The sequence below is a fragment of the Budorcas taxicolor genome, chromosome 4 (genome assembly GCF_023091745.1).
Source record: "Budorcas taxicolor isolate Tak-1 chromosome 4, Takin1.1, whole genome shotgun sequence".
NCBI lineage: Eukaryota > Metazoa > Chordata > Mammalia > Artiodactyla > Bovidae > Budorcas > Budorcas taxicolor.
Window position 1 is genome coordinate 78,091,834 of NC_068913.1, and position 20,842 is coordinate 78,112,675.

Below are 20,842 nucleotides of genomic sequence, written 5' to 3' on the forward strand. Positions count from 1 at the left end.
CAGCAATGTCTCTCAGGCTAGAGGTCACGCTCTTCGCTGCCGGCCTCAGGGGCAAGCGATCTGACAGTCTTTGTCATGGCTGTGTCTCCTCTCTATGTGGACAGAAGCACTGCTGGTGACCACAAGGTTTTTGAGGACATAGATCAGGAGTTGCAGGATCTGGTCAAATTGGAAGTGCAATGGGCTTCTTCCTTGGGTAGCACTAGCTCTTAGTGGACCAGAGGAGGCTTCCTGGTGGCTTTTGTCTCACCTCCTTAGATATTCCTTTTGTGGAATCTGTGGAAATGAACTGGAAGGACTGGCCCTAATAGCTCAGGAACAAAAATCACTTTTTCCTTGCTAGCCAACCCTCCACCACCTCTTTTGCTCTCACATATACTGGCATGGTGACACTCAGAAAGGACATCGTGGTTGTTGCTCATCCCTTTATGACTCACTGCTTCTCCTGCAGTCAGGCCTGTACACAGGAATGTGCATAGACACATCCTTCCCCTAGGAGTCCTAGCTTGGGAAACATTCTGGGGAAACTACTCTGCTCCACCTCAGGTGGCATCAGAGAAAAGGGCAAATCAAACAAAGGTCTTGGTGGTATGAAACTAAATCAGCTTGGGATGCTATCTGGAATGCACCCCTGGGGCCTCTCCACCTGGCCTCGGTGGTAGAACCAGGAGGAGCGAGTAAAATGCCTGCATTGGTAAGGGACAGACTAAGTCCGACCGGGGAAGCAAAGCTTTGGTGGAGAGTCTGTCTACACCCCCATCTAGAGCAGGGAAGGGCACTTCCAGTTGAAAAAAGCCACAGCTGTGGATGCCGCTTTTTTCTCGCTTACAGATGGGAGCTAGCAGTTCCAGAACCACTCCTTTAAAATGTATTCTTTAAAAGCTCGGACAAGTTTGATCTCCAGAATTTAAAAAGACATGCCTGATCTTCTTCTGTGATATTGAATGGCCACAGTATCCTTTAGAAGACAGGGAACGCTGGCCTGTTGAAAGGTCTCTTAATTATGATACTATTTTACAACTAGACCAGTTCCATAGAAAACAAGAGAAATGGGTAGAAGTGCCATATGTGTTGCTCTTTATCTCTCTGCAAGACATGCCAGACCTATGTCCTAAGGGTGCAGATTTGGGTGTGAAACCTTCAGCTCCCTCCTGTCCTCTTACTTTGCCCCTGAATAGGCTGAGAGTCAAAGGCACCCTTTCAGGAGGGGATTCCTCAGTCTCAGTAGAAATTCAAACCATACCAACTGTGGTCCAGACTTTCTAGAGGATCCAGAAAAGTTCACAGAAGCCTTTATAGGGCTAACTTTGTGACATTACTTAGAGAGATGTAATGTATGTCTTGGGCCAGACAGGCTAACTCCAAACTCGAGAACTCGAGTTTTGGGGGAAGTTACTACTTTTGGAGATGAATGGCTTGAATGTGAGACAAGGGAAAATAAGGATCATGAAATAGCCCTCCTTCCTACTGGGAGCCAAGCAGTTCCCATAACAGAACTGCTTTGCCTGATGTATTCTTGAAGGACTCAAGCGAGCACAAGCTAAGACTATGTTAAGTTGACTGACATAGAACAGGGAGAGAAGGAAATTCCTGATAAACGCCTATTAAATTCCTAAACAGACTATGGGAGGCTCTCCGCAAGTTTACTGATGTTGATCCTAAAAGCACAGAGGGAGAAATGGTCTTAAAAGATAAATTTCTCTCTCACTAAACTCCAGATATCTGCTGTAAGTTACAAAAACAGGCATTCGAACCAGATCAATCTTTAGAAAAACTGTTGTAGCTGGCTCAGGCAGTATATTATGGTCGAGAATATAAGGAGGAAAATAGCAGGCAAAAAAGAACCAGGCAATAGACTGAAGCCCCAACAGTGGCTGTTAGACCTGCTCTGAAACAGCCTGAGGAAAAGTGCCCAGAGGGACCCAGGTGAAAAGGGAGGGGTATCTCAAGTGGGATTGCCATCAGGCATCTAAGCCACCCCCAGCTCCATGTCCAGTCTGCAAAGGACCATACTGGAGAAGAGACTGCCCTCCGAGGTGTAGGCCCCAGAGGTCAGGCTCTCAGGACAATCAGGACCAAAGGTGCCCAGGGGTCCCCACACAAGCTCCCATCCTAATTATACCTGAGGAACCCCGGGTTTTAACAATTCCGGGTCAATCAGTCCAATTTTCTTTTGGGGCAACCTTCTCTGTGCTCACTGAAGCCCCTGGCCCACTTTCCTCCTGATCCACTACCATAACGGGACTGTCTGGACGAGTCAAATGTTATTATTTCAGTCATCCTTCAAACTGCAACTGGGACTCTGTACTATTTTCTCGAGTTTCTTATCATGCCAGAGTCTCCCTCACTCCTGGGGAGGGATATATTGAACAAGGTCCAGGCCTCTGTTTTTATAAATATGGAGCCTGCTCTTTCTCTCCCATTAATAAATGCAAATCCTAGAGTGTGGGCTGATGGAAAAACTATGGGTTGAGCACAAAATGCTGTTCCTATCATTGTCAAGCTCAATGACCCTCACCTATTTTCACATCAAAAGCAGTATTCACAAAAGCCCAAGGTTAATGAATGGGCAAAATCTTCTCACTGACTTCTCACGATGTAAGTGGGATCTTAAACTCTATAAAGTTCAGAGTGACAATGGCTCTGTCTTTAAAGCTGCTGCAACTCAAGGGGTGTCAAAAGTTCTAGGAATAGAATACCACTTACACTGTTTCTGGAGACCCCAATCTTCAGAAAAAGTTGAAAAGGCTAACGACATTATTAAAAGACACCCATGTAAGCTAACTCAAGAAACACAAGACAGTTGGTTTAAAGTCCTACCTGTAGCTTTAATGAGGGCTCAAACTGCCCCTAAGAAGAAGGGACTGTCTCTATGACAGACTGTTTTTGCATACAGATATTGTCATAGATCCTAAAGCCTTAGAACTATTTGACTCAGCTTTCAGCTTTTCAACCTCATCATCAATTGAAGGCTTCCCATGGTGGGTTACTCCACTTCAAAGAAAGGACTTTCTTCAAGTCTGCGAATACCTTCACCAACAACAACCATATGTGATGCCTCTTCTTGATCTGATGACATCTAACAAGCCTAAGATGGACGTAAGTCTGAGTGACCTCTGGGAGTTGGTGATGGACAGGGAGGCCTGGCATGCTGCAATTCATGGGGTCGCAAAGAGTCAGACACGACTGAGCGACTGAACTGAACTGAACTGAACATATTGTACCTTAATTATAGACACAATCTGACTTTTAATTTTGATTTGGTTTTAACTTGGTTTAATGACTATTTTGCCTTACATCTGTAACTGTAAAATGGGGTTTATTTCTAACCATCTAAAAGGTTTTAAGTTATAATAGGTTGTCCAGGCTCCTATGAGTGCCACAGCCTCCTCCAACTATTACCTGGGGCCCCTGGATGAGAGACTACATATGAGGGTTAGGAGAATATGTTGCCTCAACAATTTAGGGACCACGACCCTCAACAGCAGGAAGTAGTTATGAAATGAACATGATGCCCCTTCCCTTAGGCAACATAATTCTCCTAAAAGAAAAGTGGGGAATGAGAGGGTAACAGGCAGGAAAGCCAGGGGTCTCCAAACGGAGGAAACAGGCTGCAAGTGTCAGATATTTTTCAATCTCTCCCTTAAGCAGCAGGAGGAAATAAACTTCAAGTGTCAGACTTTTTTCTCTTAAAATTCTGTGTTGCCATGATGACACCCAGTTCCACCTGAACTTAACTTTTCTTGAACCTCAAGCTAATCAATGCATTTTTCTTATGGAAATGTTTTTCTTAACTACATTAATAGATTTGTGTACTTGCTTTGTATTTGCAAAATCTATGTATTTCCTTTGGAATTTGCCTTTCTTCGAAATGGTTCCACCTAAGACTAACTTTTGGCTCAACACACAAGTATTCATATCAATTGTTTTATGGCTGGGGGATGATACACCTCGTGCCATCCTATCTCAAAAATGCATATTGTGGGAGAGGAGACTGGTGAAACTCCATCAGCCTTGAGGTGTCTCTCTTATCTGATTAATAGCTTTCTAACAGACATAAAACATCTGGTAAAAACTAGCAGGAGGGCACTCTCTGACCCCATTCTGATGTCTAGGCCAGAAGCTTTCTCTGTCCCTTTTTATACTTTAATAAAACTCTGCTATACCAAAAAAAAAATACAATAAGGTTACATAAGTAACCTTCATTATATAAATTATATATATTATATATGATTATATACTATACTATATTATTATATATTATATTATATTATTATATATAATTTATATACATATATTATGTATTAATTATATATAATTAATATATAATTATAAAATGTTTATATATTATAAATAAATAATTATAATTATATTTATATAATATATATTATATAATTATATATAATAATTGTATAATATATATTATAATATGTAATATAATATAATATATATTATATAATTAATATATTATATATAATTATATAATTATATTATATAATTATATATAATTTTATATATTTATATATAATTATAAATTATTATAATAATAAAATAATATAATATATAATTATATACAATATAATATATAAAAATATATAATTATATTTATATATTATATATTATATTGTATATTATTATATATTATATTATACATATTATTATATATTATATATATTATAAATTATTATATAAGGTTACATAAGTAACCTTTACAATACAATAAGTAAAATGAGGAGAAAGACTTAACAAGAGAGCTGGATTACCTATATTAACATCAGACAAAACAGACTGCTGAGTGAAGCACATTACTTAGGAAAAGGTCTCTTTTTTTTAAGGTTCAATATTTATTTAGAGTTTTTGTTTTAGCCTGAAAATATTTTGAACTGTGGAGATCAAACCAGTCAATCCTAAAGGAAATCAGACATGAATATTCATTGGAAGGACTAACGCTGAAGCTGAAGCACCAATACTTTGGCCACCTGATGCAAAGAACTGACTCTTTGTAAAGAAAAGACCCTGAAGCTGGGAAAGATTGAAGGCAGGAGAAGGGGACAACAGAGGATGAGATGGTTGGATGGCATCACCAACTCAATGGACATGAATTTGAGCAAGCTCCAGGAGCTGGTGATGGACAGGGAAGACTGGTGTGCTGCAGTCCATGAGGTCACAGAGAGTCGGACATGACTGAGCGACTGAACTGAACTGAAGAATACGAAAGGTTCTTTTTTGATAAGAGGGACAAAGGTTTCAATTTATCAAGAGGACATAATCCTAAACATTTATGCATGTAAAAACAGATCATCAAACTACATAAAACAAAAACTGATAGAACTTTAAGAAGTTAGAGAGAATGGTGTTGGAATCTCTATCTACAGGTATAGCTGGATATTTCCAACACCATTGTCTCTAAACTTGACAGAACGACTAGAGAGAAAATCAGTAAGGGTATAGAAGACCTGAAGGACGCTGTCAGCAACCTGATTTAACTGACATTTATAAAACCCCATCCAACAGCCATGGAACCTCTCCCTGGCTAATTCCTTGATGTCACTGACTTGAGGGCTGGGTCAGGCTATGGGCTGTTTTAGCAATACAGTGGCACTTCTGTCACTGTTCTGGAATCATCTATGACTGACACATTTAATCCTTTATCAGCCTCTGGGCATTCAGGGCAGGGTTATGCTCCACTACCTGAGTGTCCCCATACAAGGCCTGGTGTAGATCAGGTCCTCAATAAGCAGCTACCGATGGAGCCAGGCAGGACACCAGGCACAGAGAGAGGGCCACCCCAGGCTGTCTGCACTTCCCAACATGGTGACAGGTCTGACTTCCCTTGGGTGGGGGACATTCCTGGACTCAGAGCCCAAAGTTCAGCACCAGTGTTTGATTCTGTGGGCATTTCCTTGGCACTGTGTTTCGGAACACAGCCATGATAAACCCAGAAGCAGTGTCCTCAGTGAAGAGTGTTCTCAACCCAAGTCCCAGTGGTGACACCAGGGGCCAAGAACAGAGAACAGGATGAACAACACACATGGCATTTCAGATGTGAGATAAGGGTCATGAACTGGGTGGCATGAACTTCCTATAATCCCAAGGACCAGGTTACTGTCCCACATGTGGAGAAAGGAGGCCTGGGAAGGGAAGTGACTGAAGGAGGAGGTGCAGCTGGCCTCAGCTCGGCCCAATGATCAAAAGCTCCATGTCTGAGCCAGCCCCTGCTCTGAGTGCCGAGAACAGCAGCTGCACAAATGGAAATTACCCTCAGAATAGGTATTCCTTGTAGAGAAATTGTTTTATTATAATTGTCATCATGATTATCCATTGAATTCAAAGGAAAAAAAAATCACTGGAGCAAAAGCATTCTGATAGTTACAGATTAAGAGGTTGAGAAGTCATCAGGAAGGAAAAGCCCATCTGTTAGGCTTATAGAACCAGTTGGGTCTCAATAAATAATTAACCAATGAGCCTTTGGTCTGGCAGTTTTGCAATAGTTTGAGGCACTCTGATATGTGCATGACAGACTTAAATATCCACAGGGCAAACGGGCAAAGTCTAGAAATGTTTTTGTTTTGTTGTGTTTACAGGAAAGTGAGGCGTTTCATGTTACATGTCCTTAGAAAAATTCGTCAATGTGTTCCGTACAGCCAAGCCTTCCCTCCATGACACAGAGGTTCTCTTTTGCACCAAACTGCCTGGAAAGTTCATTTCACGGTGGGGCTGGGTGTACAAGGGGTATTGCTGAAGGAGAATCCCAGGACAGGGTCAACCACTGGACTTAATAACATTTAAAGGGACACCAGAGATTTCCTTGAAGGTTCAGTGGTAGACCTCCCCTTCTAACACAGGGGGTGCATGTTCAATCCCTGGTCCAGGAGCTAAGATCCCACATGCTATGCAGTCAAAATACTAAAACATAAAACAGAAACAATACTGTAACAAATTCAGTAAAGACTTTAAAAATGGTCCACATCAAAAAAAAAAATAAGTCTTAAAAAAATAAAGGGACACCAGTACTCTTGCCTGGAAATTCCCATGGACGGAGGAGCCTGGTAGGCTGCAGTCCATGGGGTCGCTAACAGTCGGGCACGACTGAGCGACTTCACTTTCACTTTTCACTTTCATGCATTGGAGAAGGAAATGGCAACCCACTCCAGTGTTCTTGCCTGGAGAATCCCAGGGACGGGGGAGCCTGGTGGGCTGCCGTCTATGGGGTCGCACAGAGTTGGACATGACTGAAGCGACTTAGCAGCAGCAATGCCTAGAATGGCCCTTGCCAACCCATTTGAAAGAAACTGCTTGCCCTGGGGGAGGGAGTCCCCAGCTGGGAGAGCCAACAGCAAGGGCCTCAGTCCCACTGAGAGTGATATCCAGAGCAAGCATTTAGTCAAGGAGTGGGAGCCATCTCACACACCCTCAGACCGATCCAGCTCTTCCCAGCTCATCCTCAGTCCGTTCTTCTCTAGCTGTGAGGGTCTATTCCTAACTGAAAGACCTTAAACCAGAGGGGCCAGCTGATGGCGGGGCAGACATATCTCAGAGACCAGCCAGTCTGGTCAGCCTGGAGAGCCAGCCAGAGCCGGACAAGACCAAGTTCAGCAGCGCAGTCTACCACAAAGAGGCTGTCCTCCATTACCCGGCAAGGTTTTGGCAAGCTGCAGTGGCCAGATGGCCTTTCCAGGAAGGGTGTGCACTGCTCTCTTCCCCTGACATCTGTGCTGACCCAGGGCCAGCCCAGAGGACTCTACCTACCGGCCCCCTCACAGTTTCTGGTTGGACTCTGCCGCTGGAAGCATCAGGCAGGAGCTGGGAGGCAGGGAGCAGAGGGTGACGAGGTCCCTCCCAGCGTGGTCACTGCAGGCTGGCCACGTCCCTTGGACGAAGGTGGTGAATCCTGTCTGGGGGCCCGCCTTGTCCTGGTTCTGGGAACCACTCCTTCGCCCCCAAGGTCTGGGATGGGGACTCTACTGTGCAGCCCTGGTCACTGCACCAGTCTAGGGTTGCCCTACCCTGACCCACCTTTCAGATGGTCCAGTGCCATCAGCTCTCTTGACGCTGTCAGTCAGAAATGCGCCCTCTGCCCTCTGCCCAGACTGAGTGATATGTGCCTGAGACCATGCCCACCTCCATCTTAGCCCCTTTTCCAATGGCCAACCCTGCCCAGGCTCCACCCAGCCACTTCAAAAGTGCCCTTCTGGTGGCCCCTGTGATGGTGGTGTCTCCCCCAGGGTCCCTCCCCAGGCCCCCTGCTCCAACACACTCCACCACCAGGCCGCCTTCCAGAGTCAGTGATGGGACCCTGCCACCCTGGCTGCCCACAGAGAAGGCGGAGTTCTGGATGGCCTCCCTACCACCCCGCCCCCGTGAGGTCTCTGTGAAGGTCCCCCTCCTGTCACACACCTTGTCTCCCTTCCTCAACACCAGCCCCTCCCACCCTCCCATGACCAACTCTCCAGCATACAAGAGGCCCAGAGAAGCCCAGGCACTTCCGGAAGGCTGGCTGGGTATCACATGGGCAAGCCTGGGAGCGGCGGCCTGGCTTTGGCACTCACGAAGGCAGTAGCCAGAGCCCCTCGAGGAGGAGTACGAGCCAGAATCGGGTACACCACTTGCATGCCTTCACCACCACCACTCCTGCCATGCTGCCTAAGAACTGGGGCCAATTCTGTATAGACAGCCCACCTGGAATTTCTGCCCGTGGAGAGGGAATGCGGGGTTCAGATCTCAGCAGCTCCCTGCCCACCTGGAATCCAGAAGCCAGGTATGGAGTGAAGACAGGGCTGGGCCACAGCCCCTTAGAATCAGAGAATTAGGGGGTCTCTCCCTCCAAAGCCTGGTTCAGGGCTCCCACTGGCCACACACAGGGAGTTAGTCTGTCCAGAACAGGCACTGACTTAAAAGTACACACAGGCTGAAGAGTGGAAGAAGCAGGCTAATCCACGGAGACAGAAAGCAGACGGTGGCTCAGGGCTGGGGGTGGTTAGAAACGGGGAGTGACTGCTGATGCTTACAGGGGTCCCTAGGGGGACACAAAACTATACTAAAATTGACTGTGGTGACAGCTGCACAATTGTGTGACTATATTGAAAACTACTGAATTGTACACTTTGTATAGTGAGTGAATCTTGTGGGAAGTGAATTACAACTCAGTAAAGCTGCTACATAAAAAGGAATAAATAAGCCAAGTTTTTCACCTAGTGTATCTATGTGTGCACAGATATACATACATACAGAATATACGTGCACACACACACACACACACACATTTTCTTTCTTTTGTTTGCCCCAAGTAATGGAGTAATTCCTCATGATCTTGAAGATATAACCTGCCCCAGTGTGCACACAGAAACCTGCTTAACTAGCATCTTACCTTTTCCAGGTTAACTTAAGGGTAGACAATAGTTTTCATCAGCATGGTCACTACCTTCTGCCCCCATCACAGGCAGCCTACCCCTCTATCCCCTACCCCTCCTTCCCATAGTGAGAACACTCAGCAGCGGCTGTCCTAAGGGAGTCCACTTACAGCCTGTCAGATGTCGGGAGCAGGGTGTCTGCACCTACTATGTGCCAGGGCCCCAGCCAAGCCCATTGGCAAGGAAACTAGTTATTCCTCAGTGCAATGGCTAATTGTATGTGTCAACTTGATGGGCCACAGAGCATCCAGATGGCTGGTGAGCATCATTTCTGGGTGTGTCTGTGTAAGGACACATAGGAGAGATTAGCTCTGAGAGGCTGGACCATGGGAAGATGTCCTCCACTCCAGCCAAGGGGGTGGGCATCATCCAATCCTTCTGAATAAAAGGAAAAGGCAGAGAAGGGGCAACTCCACTCTTGGCCTGAGCTGGGTGTCCATCTTCACCATCCTCAAATGCCAGCGCTCCTATTCTCTCACAGCAAGTGCTGATGGACAGGAAGGCCTGGTGTGCTGCGGTTCATGGGGTCGCAAAGAGTTGGACACAACTGAGCGACTGAACTGAACTGAACTGAAGTGGCACTTGGTGTCCAGGACTTCTCAGCCTCCGTAACTCGCAGGCCAGTCCCTGGAATAAACCTCCTTTCTGCAGAACCCAACCAACACACTTCCACACAGGATTTGAATCATCACCCCACTGGACTGAGGACCAGGTAAGAGAGTCACAAAGACCCCAGGGGTATTTGTGGGGGTTGGGATGAAGACCACCTAACTCCAGGCCCACCCGACACAGCTGACCAGGGCCTCAGTCACTGACCACCCACCTCCTGCCTATTCTACCACAGGATGTGGACAGGAGTCACACATCTTCCTGAAGAAAGGATGTGGGCAGGCAGCACAGGAGGAGCCTGGGCTCCCAGTAGGCCTGTCTGAGCCTGCCCCTCTGCACAGAACATGGGGCGATGGCAGGTTGCACCCAGCCACCTGTGCACCCACGGCCACAGCCTTCTCTCTGTGGGCCCCTGGGCCACACCTGTTTGGGGTGCAGTGATGGATGCCCCTGTGCTGCAGCTCTGGGATGGACCGCTGGCTACACTCTGGTTCCTGGTATGCAGATGCCCCCACCCACCTCAGACCCGCCGGGACCCCTGGACATTCCAGTTCTGGCCCTGGGCATGTTAATCCATATCTGATCCCCATCTGTGATCCCACCTCCCGGGCAGGGCTGCTGTGGGGATTGAACAGAGCGAATTCCCCCAGACAGCCAAGGGCTGCTTCTTCATGTGGCAAAATGACAAGACCCTCCTGCAGCCTCTGTTCTACTGCACACCTGCCTCCCCACTTTTAGTCGAGGAAACAAGGGAAAGCAATCTGTTCAGAGCCAAGAAGTGAGCAAGTTGCATCAACGGAGCCTGAACTCTGGACCAGAAAGAAGGCCTAGGTTCCCAGGGCCAGGGACCCAGAGCGGGTGACAAGGAGTGGCTATAGAGGAGCAGGGGACAAGGACGCATGGAGAGGGTGACAAGAGGACACAGAGTGGGCAAGGAGTGGGATGCAGAGACACACCACACCACACGTGGCCTGGGCTGAGCTGTGCACCTATGCACTGGCTCCGGGCAGGCGAGCAGCGTGAACTCTGGGGGTCACCACCTGTCACTGGCCTCAGGGCCTAGGACAGCCCCCAGGTCTGCCACTCCTCCATCTCCCCCAGGCCTCTCGTGTCAGAATTCCCCCGTGTGCACTGTAAAAATATGGGTTTCTGGCCCCCAGAGCAGACCTACTCAATCTGGAATAGGCCATGTGAGATGAGACAACCTCAGGGGTTTCCCAGGACCCTGATGAGACCTGCTGTCCTGTCTAGCCTACTGAGGCTGAGTCCCTCTGCCAGAACACCTGTGGGGCGTGGAAGCTCACAGCCAGCAAAGTGGCCAACCTCTAACCATCAGACAGGGTTCATCAGGCTGTCCCCCTCCTGCCTTCCTGCCATCTTGCTCCTTGGCCCCACCACAGCCTCCTCCACCCAACAGTGATGCCCACGTGGCCACTGGCGTCCAGCCAGGAGCCCCCACCTGAAACTCCTCCCACGGGATCCCCTGATTACCACCACCCCCCACAGGAAGCAGAGGGTCTCCTCTTGCCTGGGCCGCCCAGAGGTAGTCCAGCCGCAGCTTGACATCCACCTGCCGGGCGTGCAGGGCCAGCGTGCACGAGAATAGCAGGATGGCCATGATCGGCTCGAAGCTGCGCCCTGAGATGGCACCGGCCCTGGGGGAAGAGAAGGAAGGAAGCCAATCTCAGTGCCAAGAACACGAGGCCCATCCCCAGGGAGCTCTCAGATGCGACAGCCCCAGGGGTGCCCAGGAACGACCCAGGCTGAGAGCCTCCTCCACAGAGAAACCCAGGAACTCACTAGCATATGGGCCCAGGTGAAGACAGGGAGCAACCCCAGCTCAACGAGTTTCTAGTCAGCAGACTGGAACACAGGGCCCCAGGCAGACACTGGCAACGCCTGGCCAGCGGCTCTGGCGGGAGCAGCGTACCTACCCCATGGCCTTCGTGTACCCGCTGAGCTCCAGGACGAGGATGTAGGAGGTGGTAAGCACGGCGAGCAGGATCATTTTTGGCAAGGAGGAGACCCGCAGGAATATGGCCAGCGGGAGGGTGCCCACGAGGCCGCACAGCAGGGCGTGGGGCGCAGACTCGCAGGGCGGGGCAGGCAGCACTGGGTCCCGGCCCCCGGAAGACAGGACCACCAGGGACCCATTGGGACTGGAGCTCCAGGACCAAGGCAGGCAGCCCACCTGGAGGAGGATGGAGGGACCAGGAGCATGGGAGGGGCCCCACTCAGGACACAGGGTGCACCCTCCTCCCAGCCCACTATGGCCTCCACTCCAACCCACTCCCTTGGTGCCAAGAGGCAAGTTTTGGACACTCCTGCCTGCTCACGGCCCTTCTGGGCTCCTCACTACCAGAAGGAGAGCCCCAGGATCTGGGCCAGGGGAGCACAAGGCCCCTACCATCCTCCCAAACCACTCAACTCCATTCTGTTCCTCTCCATACCACCTCCTCCTGTTTCTCTGCCTCAGCTTTGTCCTCTGCACACAATGAAAGGCAGAGTCCCCAGTTACCAGGAGGACATCACATTTCCTCCACTGGAAGATGTTCCCTTTCCCTCGCTTCCTTGGGCACCCCCAGGCCGATCTCTGACCCCCCTTGTTTCCCTCTACAGCCAAGGGACAGGACCTCCAGGGTGGTCCCTGCAGGGAAGCCCCCATCCCTGCACCCAGCAGAGACGCTTACCACACAGCCTTGGGCCACAGAGTAGATTAAGACCACGATGAAGATGCACAAGACGGTGCGGATCTGGATGGTCAGGCACCCTGGAAAACACTGAATGACAAAATACTATTTTATAAACTGCTTCCTATCGCAAAGCCTATCATGTCCACAGTAAATAAATCATGATACAGAATGTCCGCAGCCATCTGTATGTGGCTAGATTCTCACCCACTATTCATCCTCCACACACATTTCTTGGCTGTTTTCATATAATTAATCTCCCAGGTGAAAACGCTGCCCAAACTAAAAGATGAAAACTGACATCTTTAAATTCAAAAGGGCCACACCTCCCACCACTCTATAACACTGACTGGCACTGAAATTTATCGAAGAGATTAAGCTGACGTTTTCATAATGTTGCATCCTCTATCTCAGAAATGGTTAAGACTTCCCATTTATTTGTGGCTTCCTTTATAGACTTTAACTTTTATCATTTTCTTCACACAGGCTGTATATAATTTTTGTCCAGTTATTATGTTTTAAGTCTGTTTAAACATTGTGCAACATTCAACAAATGATTTCGTGGATAGAAGTTCTTTGTAGACTCACACTTCTGAAATTAGAAATGAAAACAAGCCACAGCGACCTTACAGAAAACACTGACCAGTCAGGGAGCCTGAGGCCATCTAGAGAGTTATCCCCCTAACTCTCCCTGCTCTGAGGTCGGGGTCATCACCATCCCTGCCCTACAGGTGGGAAAAAATGCAGCCCAGACACCACCAGCCAACTTCACTCATCCTACAACCCAGAACGGACAGTGGGTGCTCCAGCTCACACAGCGGTGGGTATGGATTTGGGTCCCAGTTCTAGGCTCCTACATGGTTGTATTTTCCTTGAAACACGGATCTCCTCTGAGCTTCTCGGAAAGATGAGCTGTTCTGCGGTGGTGCCAGCCCTGCTTGTTTACTGACCTGCATCACACCCTCCCTGTCTTCTCTCCCACAGAGCCCTGGGCAAGACCACAGATGTGCCAGGGGATTCAAGCCCTCAGCCCCATGAAGCACAGGCTGCACACACTTTTACTCAGCGAACCCTGAGATGCTCCTTCTGGTCCAGTGGACTTCAGAGGCCCCCAGGGTGCCACCAGGAGTGAGGCCTGGCTCCAGGGCTGCAGGAGGCGGGAACAGGACAAGAGTCTCTCGGGAGGTGAGGAGAAGAGGGCCACTGGCCAAGGCTGGGCAAGCCGTGCCCAGGGTGTGTCGCCCTCCCGCTCTGAGCACGGTGGGTGGACGTGGACACACAGCAGAACTACTGAGGCCTCTAGGCCACCCTAAAAGGAAAGCTTTGGGGCAGTGAGAAGACCCAGAGAAAATTGGTCTCCAGTAGCAGAATGGAGTTACTGGATAAAACCAGCCTTGGGCCCACCCTCCTCCCCTCCCTCCCTCCCTCCCTCTGGTTTTTCCTGAATATGTGGGCCAATAAATTCCTTTTATCATTGAAGGCCATTTGAGCCCCTGGATCACACAACGGTGAACAGCTGTGACTCCCAGCCTCGGGGTACTAAGACTCTTCATTCGATACTAAATGCCTGATCTTACAACTGTGTTTGATTAAACACATGAGAGTTAAAATACCTCTTTAGTAATGACAATCACAGGGACCCAAGGAGAGCTTGGACTTGTTTGCTGGGAGCAATGAGAGGCGTAGGAGCACGTACACACAGAATAAGGAGGGCTGTCTGTTCATCTTAAGACTAATAGCCTCCTTTTTCACAGTTAATTTGGTCAACTTATCAGTTCTTTTACATGAGCAAATATATATATATACAAACACAAACCAATACAATTCATATATATATATAGATAGATACACATATAAATATACACACACAGACCTAACAACAGCATGAAAAATAGTCTATCATGATACAGAAAAAAGGTAGCTGAACTGACATGAACAATGAAAAGTTCCCCCAGAACATGATCCACAGTTAGTCCCTAGTGATGGGGACCCCAACTGTGTGGGTGAAGGTCCCAGGTGGCCTCGGCTGCCCTTGGCCAGAAGCCCTGGCTGTCGCCACTTCTATGTCACAGTTGACTCGAGGCTTTTTTGGTGATATTTGGCTACAATGGACCATCCCACCTGCATCTCCCCATCTCCACACGTGCTAGCCTCCGCAGGAAGGCTTGTTCCCACCCCGACTGCCCACCAGTCAGAGCCTGCGGTCTGACCTCTCCCTGTCACCCAGAGCCCCACAGTCCTCTGCACAAGCCTGGCAGTGAACTTAGAGCCCAGCACAGGGCCTGCAGAGCAGATGTGGGATCGGTGGCACTCGCTGGTCGGGTGACCTGCAGCCACCAGCTGTTAGGACCATGGGCTGCAGCACTGAGTCAAAAATCACACACTTAGAAAAAATGCTCAGGCCCACAGGTGAGGGCGGGGGCGGGGGGGGGTGCGTGGATGGAAAGAGAGGGGCTGGTGGAGTCAGGGCCACCTCTGCCAGGAGAACTGTTGGTCCACCAGGAACAGATTCTAAATACTGGGGACGAATGCAACAGGCCACAGAAATTAACATGCACTTGCTTTCACTTGAAATTAGGTGAATAAAGCAATCTTATTTGAAGTGGGAAATTTCAGTTTACCAAACCAGACGCCACTCCATCTATGAAATCAAGGATCTGGGAATGTGGTTTGAGTGAGCAGAATTTTTTTCTTAACTCAAGAAGTTACCTATGAATAATAAAGAATTTAAATAAAACTGATTCAATCTTCTCCCAAAGTAGCTGTTTTCAACAATTGCGGGAAAATAACCCTGGGTCTGGCAGAGGTGACAAGTGGGAGTCTGGTGGGGACATGAGATGTTTGATAATGAAGGCTCAGGACGTGAGAAAGGCATGTGAGACAAGACAGAGTCCTCTCCCAGCAGCCTCACACGACACAGGACCACAAGCTCAATCCATAAATGAAGCATCCTCGGGAAAACGGACGCCCCAGTCAAGGACATGAACACACAAGAAGCCGCAGGACTCTCCACCTGCACAGAACAGTGTCATGCCACGTGTGTTCATTTACTCCATCACTGTCAACCACCACCCTTGTGTCCATGGGGCACACTGCTGAAACTCTACAAACAGCACCTGGCACATGACAGGCTTAATATGTTCCTGCCACACAGACCCTTTTCACCTGCCAGGGAGGGGACAAACTGCCTCCACTGCCCCTACCTGTCCTGCCAAGAGGGCAACCAGAGGCCATCACTTACCTGTCCAGGTGATGTGTAGATACAAGACACACACAGACTTGTACCTGGACCAGATAACATGCAGGTACGGAACACACGCACACATGTACCTGGACCCGGGTGATGTGTAGGTACAGGACACAGGCCACCAGGAAGCAGATGCAGAACACCAGCAGGAGCAGGACAGCCACACTCCTACAACAGAAGACATACGGTCACTGCAGGTTGGGGCAGGCGACATGCGCCTGAGAGATGCCATCTTTTCTCCCCTCCCCCAGCAGGTCCCAGCCCCCAGGAAGACACAGTGGTCTCTGGGGACTTGCCCATGCCAGTCCTCTTCTAGGAGACAGGCTCTTCTTGTGTCCACTCCAACTTCTAAGTGCCCCCCTCCAGGGTCTCTCTAGTCCTACAAATGATCGAGAGATGCCCTCCGCGTGCAGGAAGGGCTAGGGTTGCACAGACTTCGCTGCTGAGCGCTACCCTCTTCCTGGGCTTCATCTGGGAAGAGTTTTATTAGGCTGAATCTCCTAATAGGCCATCCAGGTGGCCACTGTGTGTCCACAGGGTCTTGGGATGGGGGCTGGCTTCCAGTGTCTTCTGGAAACTCACGGTTGAATTGCTCCACTCGGGAGGTTTATTAAGAAAGTGGTACATCTAGAAGAAAAGCGGGGTCTTTCTTGCCAAGAAACCAGAACTGTCACTCACTTTGATTTAGGATGATTCAATGTTATTAAAATCTTATGTTTTTGCTCCTTTCCAGAGGCTACTTGTCCTCATTTAAATGTTTCTGAAAACGACAAGCACCCAGAAGCCAGAGGTCCCCACTGGTGGTCCTGTGTGTTATCTCCCTCAGTCAGTGCCATGAAGTCAACGATGCATGTGCTGTGGACAGAGTACACTGAAAATATGTGGTGTCTGAGGACTGAGCACATTTAAAATTAACAACTTAGAGTGAGCAGTCCCATGCATTCGCCACCAGGCACGCTTGGCTAGGTCCTCCAGGTAATGGAGAACTGGCGTGTGGCTCAGGTGGGCACCCTGGGAGAGTGGCCACAGGAACTGAACCTGAACTTGAAAAGAAAGGGACTCCTGGAAACCTCTTATGACTGATGGACCCACAATGGGACTTACTGTGGGATTATTAGAAGGTAGACAAGGCCGAATAAGGCGGCCAGAATGAGAGCCAGAACCACGGCGCTGGTGAAATACTCGTCCTGAAGCTGGTGGTACTAGAAGACACAGAAATAGACCATCAGCCGCCAGCTTCCAGGAGAAAGGGCGCCAAGGACGCCTAGGACCAGCACAGTGAGAAGGAGCTGCACCCACATCTCCAGGATGCCCTGGGGCCTCTGACTCCCAGCCACCCTGAGCCCCCAGCACTCACCTTTCGCTCTCGCTCAGCTTGCTTGTACTTCAGGGTGAAGAAGTTCAGGTCTGCCATCTCCAGCTCCATCTGGCGGGCTTCCAGGAGGCGGCCGATGTACCTGTTGACACGTGTGCCGGGGGTGGCTTGGACAACGTTTGTAGAGAAAGACGAGCGGTTTCTGAGTTTTTCCGAGGCTGTTCTCAATGCCCTCCGCTGACCATTACAGAAAAAAGAGCAGGGATATGGTCAGAGTCTCCACTTAACAAAGAAAGGAGCTCTTACGCTCCATCCTCCTGGGTCCTTGCTGAGGATCTGGCAGTCTGGGGCAGGGGCAGGTTTGCAGATCTGAGACGCATTCTTGGCTCCTCCACCTGCTAGTGAGGCGATCCCAGGTGAGTTATCACATCCTTGGTGTGGGGCTTCTGTGTTTGTAAGTGGGGTCACGTGGCGGTTGTGTAGTGGCTCCCTATGGAGGGCTATGGGACCCCACACGTGTGCAGTGGACCCAGAGCACAGAGCAATGAAACTTGTTCTTTGAAAATATCAATAAAATCAACAGATCTCTAGCAAGCATGACAAAGAAAAAGAGAGAACTATATAAACAAATTCAGGAAGGAAGCAAATTTACTACAGATACTGCAGACATCAAGAGGATAATAAGGAAAAATGATGAACAATAGTTCACATATAAATTTGACAACTCAATGACTTCTCTGATAGTCCAGTGTTTAAGACTCTGTGCTTCCACTTCAGGGGGCACAAGCTCAACCCCAGGTTGGGGAACTAAGATCCAATATGCCACGTACAGCAAAAAAATTAAGAAAAAAAAAATTCTTAATTATAAATAAATTTGACAACTTAATCACCTACTCCTTGAAACATACAAACTACCACAACTCACCCAACAGGAAAGATAATAATAGAAAAGCTCTATAATGGCTACATAAATTTAATTCATAATTTAAAAATTCATGAAAAAGTAATCTTCAGGCTGAGATGGTTTCATTGTGAATTCTATCAAATATTTGAATAAGAATTAACATCAATTTTATAGAGTCTCTTTCAGAAAATAAAAGTCAACACTTCCCAACTCACTTTATAAAGTATTATCCTGATACCAAAACCAGACTAAGAGAGTATTAAAGAAAACTACTTTTGAGGGCACGTCCCTCATGAATATTGATGCAAAAATCCTTAGCAAAACATTAACAAATAGGATTCAGCAATATATAAATAGAAGTCTATACCATGAACTTTTCTAGATACGTAAGGTTTAAATATTTGAACACTCCACACAAGCTATCATATCAACACCATATTAACCACCACATGGAAAAACACACAGTCACATCAACTAAAAAATCTTTTGACAAAATTCAATACCCAGTCATGATAAAAATCATCAGAAAACAAGGAATGGTGGGGAACTTCCCCAACTTGATGAAGAACATCTACAGGATACCGACAACTAGGTGGATAACCCTAGAGCCTGTTACGTAGAGTGAAGTAAGTCAGAAAGAGAAAAACAAGTGTCACGTATTAGCACATATGGACGGGGGAGCCTGGCGGGCTGCCGTCTGTGGGGCTGCACAGAGTCGGACACGACTGAAGCGACTTAGCGGCAGCAGCATAGAATCTAGAAAGACGGCACAGACGAGCCTGTTTCAAGGCAGGAAGAGAGATGCAGACATGAGAATGGGCACGCGGACAGGGGAGGGAGGAGAGGGTGAGACAAATAAAAAGCACAGCACTGACATAAAGACCCTACCACGTGTGACACAGACAGCTAGCAGGAAGCCGCTATAAAACACGGGAAGCTCAGGCCAGCACTGGGATGGCCTAGAGAGGTGGCAGGGTGGTTCAGGCGCAGGGGATGTATGCACACATGTATCTGACTCACCTCATCATACAGCAGCAACTAACACACTGTGTAGTGACTATACTCTAATAAAATAAATTAATTAAAACAAAAAGGGAGCGAGAAATTGGGAGGCTCCTGGTGTACATTCCAGAAGGGACAAATCTACCGGCAGTTTTAGGGAGAGCATCTCCCCACACTGGCCGGGGCTGGGGAGACGTGCCTCCCACCTGCTGCTATGGGGGACACTGGCACCATCACCTCTAATCAGCCACACCCACTCTCAAACAGACACTTGAGGCAGAGAAATTCATCTTACAAAGATCAGAGATGTAAATGCACGTTCATGAGCAAAAAGGCTGTGAGTTACTTACTTTGATTAAAAGAAAACACACACAAAAAGCAGAAATGACCTAAACATCAATAGAAGTGGAATAAGTAAATGGTCTCTCCTTAGGCTGGAGATTTACTCAATGACTGAAGAACCCTATTTTTGAGGAACAGTCAACAATATAAGGAAATGCTTATGATACACTGGCAAGTGAAAGAAAGCAGCAAATGCTGTATATCATCCCATCAACTTTATTTTTTAAAATGTGTAAATATACACACATCTAAGAAGCTAGAAGGACCAGAATATTAATAATAGGTTGGCTGTGGGTGGTCAGATTATAGATGAATGGTTTTCATTTTCTTCTTTGTGAATGTTTGTATTTTTCTATATTTTCCACAATAAAGTTCTTTTATAACTGGGAATACTGAAGGAAGAAATAGAACAAGTGTAAGCACATGGGGGCCGGGTTTTACTGCAGGTGCTTGTCTCTGCGTATTAAGGAGAGCAGCCCCTTGGGCGCGGTCCGAAACTGGGGTGCAACTGGGCTGTGCGGGAGCCCTAAAACCAAACCTAGAGGCTCAGGCCACCCTGCAGGCACCTGCATGGTATCGCCACCTAGCGGCCGACCCACCCTGGGCTCCCGCACTTCTGATCCAGGAGAAGCCAGGAACAGGGGAACCCAAGACGGGCTGTGTTCTGAGGCTGACCACATACACCTGAGTCACACTCCCCAGAACCTGGGACACAGTTCCCCACAAATGCAGCACAAAGGCACAGACAGTGGTGGACCCCACTGTCCTAATCCTACCAGCCTTCCCGGCTCCATCTGCAAGAACACCTCCATCAGGTTGTCAGGCCTGGAGGTGCGGATAAAGTGAACAGAAGACAGCAACAGAAAAGATGAGGCAACCTGGTCCTAAAGCAGATGCCGGACTTGGGACCCACTGGGGAGAATGGCCCCAGAGGAGGGGCTGCTCTGCTCGAGGCCACTAGACGGGTCACTCACGTCATCCTTCCCAAATACCCCCACTGGTGGCCAGCCCCGCCCATGCACAGCCTCTCCACTCCGTCCTTTCAAGACCACCATGGACTCTCCAGCCCAGGCCACCTGCCTGTCACTGCCCTGTCTTCACCCACTGACGCCCTCCCACAGCACCGACACTGCTCCCTCCGCATCCTGGACTCGTTTCCACTGTCACAGGGCACAGAGCAGAGCAGCAGAGGTCCGGCCTCCCAGCTGGGCCCCCAGCCCCTGGCATCTGCCCATGGGGCCTGCGCTGTCTCTCTGCCTCCCCAGCAGGGGAGCTGCCTGGGCCCACAGAGGCTGTCCAGGGGGCAAAGAGGTCAGAATTGGG

At 48.6% G+C, this 20,842-nt stretch overlaps 1 protein-coding gene across 1 annotated transcript in view; it reads right to left on the minus strand.

Moving 5' to 3' along the window:
* The window catches only part of ADCY1 (adenylate cyclase 1), a 98,732-nt gene that overhangs the window by 17,085 nt on the left and 60,805 nt on the right, over nt 1-20,842 (minus strand). The window contains exons 9-14 of the mRNA XM_052638959.1: nt 17,314-17,508; nt 17,061-17,158; nt 16,040-16,124; nt 12,710-12,799; nt 11,954-12,210; nt 11,548-11,674 (exon numbers count right to left, since the gene is read on the minus strand). Coding sequence (XP_052494919.1) covers nt 11,548-11,674; nt 11,954-12,210; nt 12,710-12,799; nt 16,040-16,124; nt 17,061-17,158; nt 17,314-17,508 — 852 coding nt within the window. The remainder of the gene's footprint in view (nt 1-11,547; nt 11,675-11,953; nt 12,211-12,709; nt 12,800-16,039; nt 16,125-17,060; nt 17,159-17,313; nt 17,509-20,842) is intronic.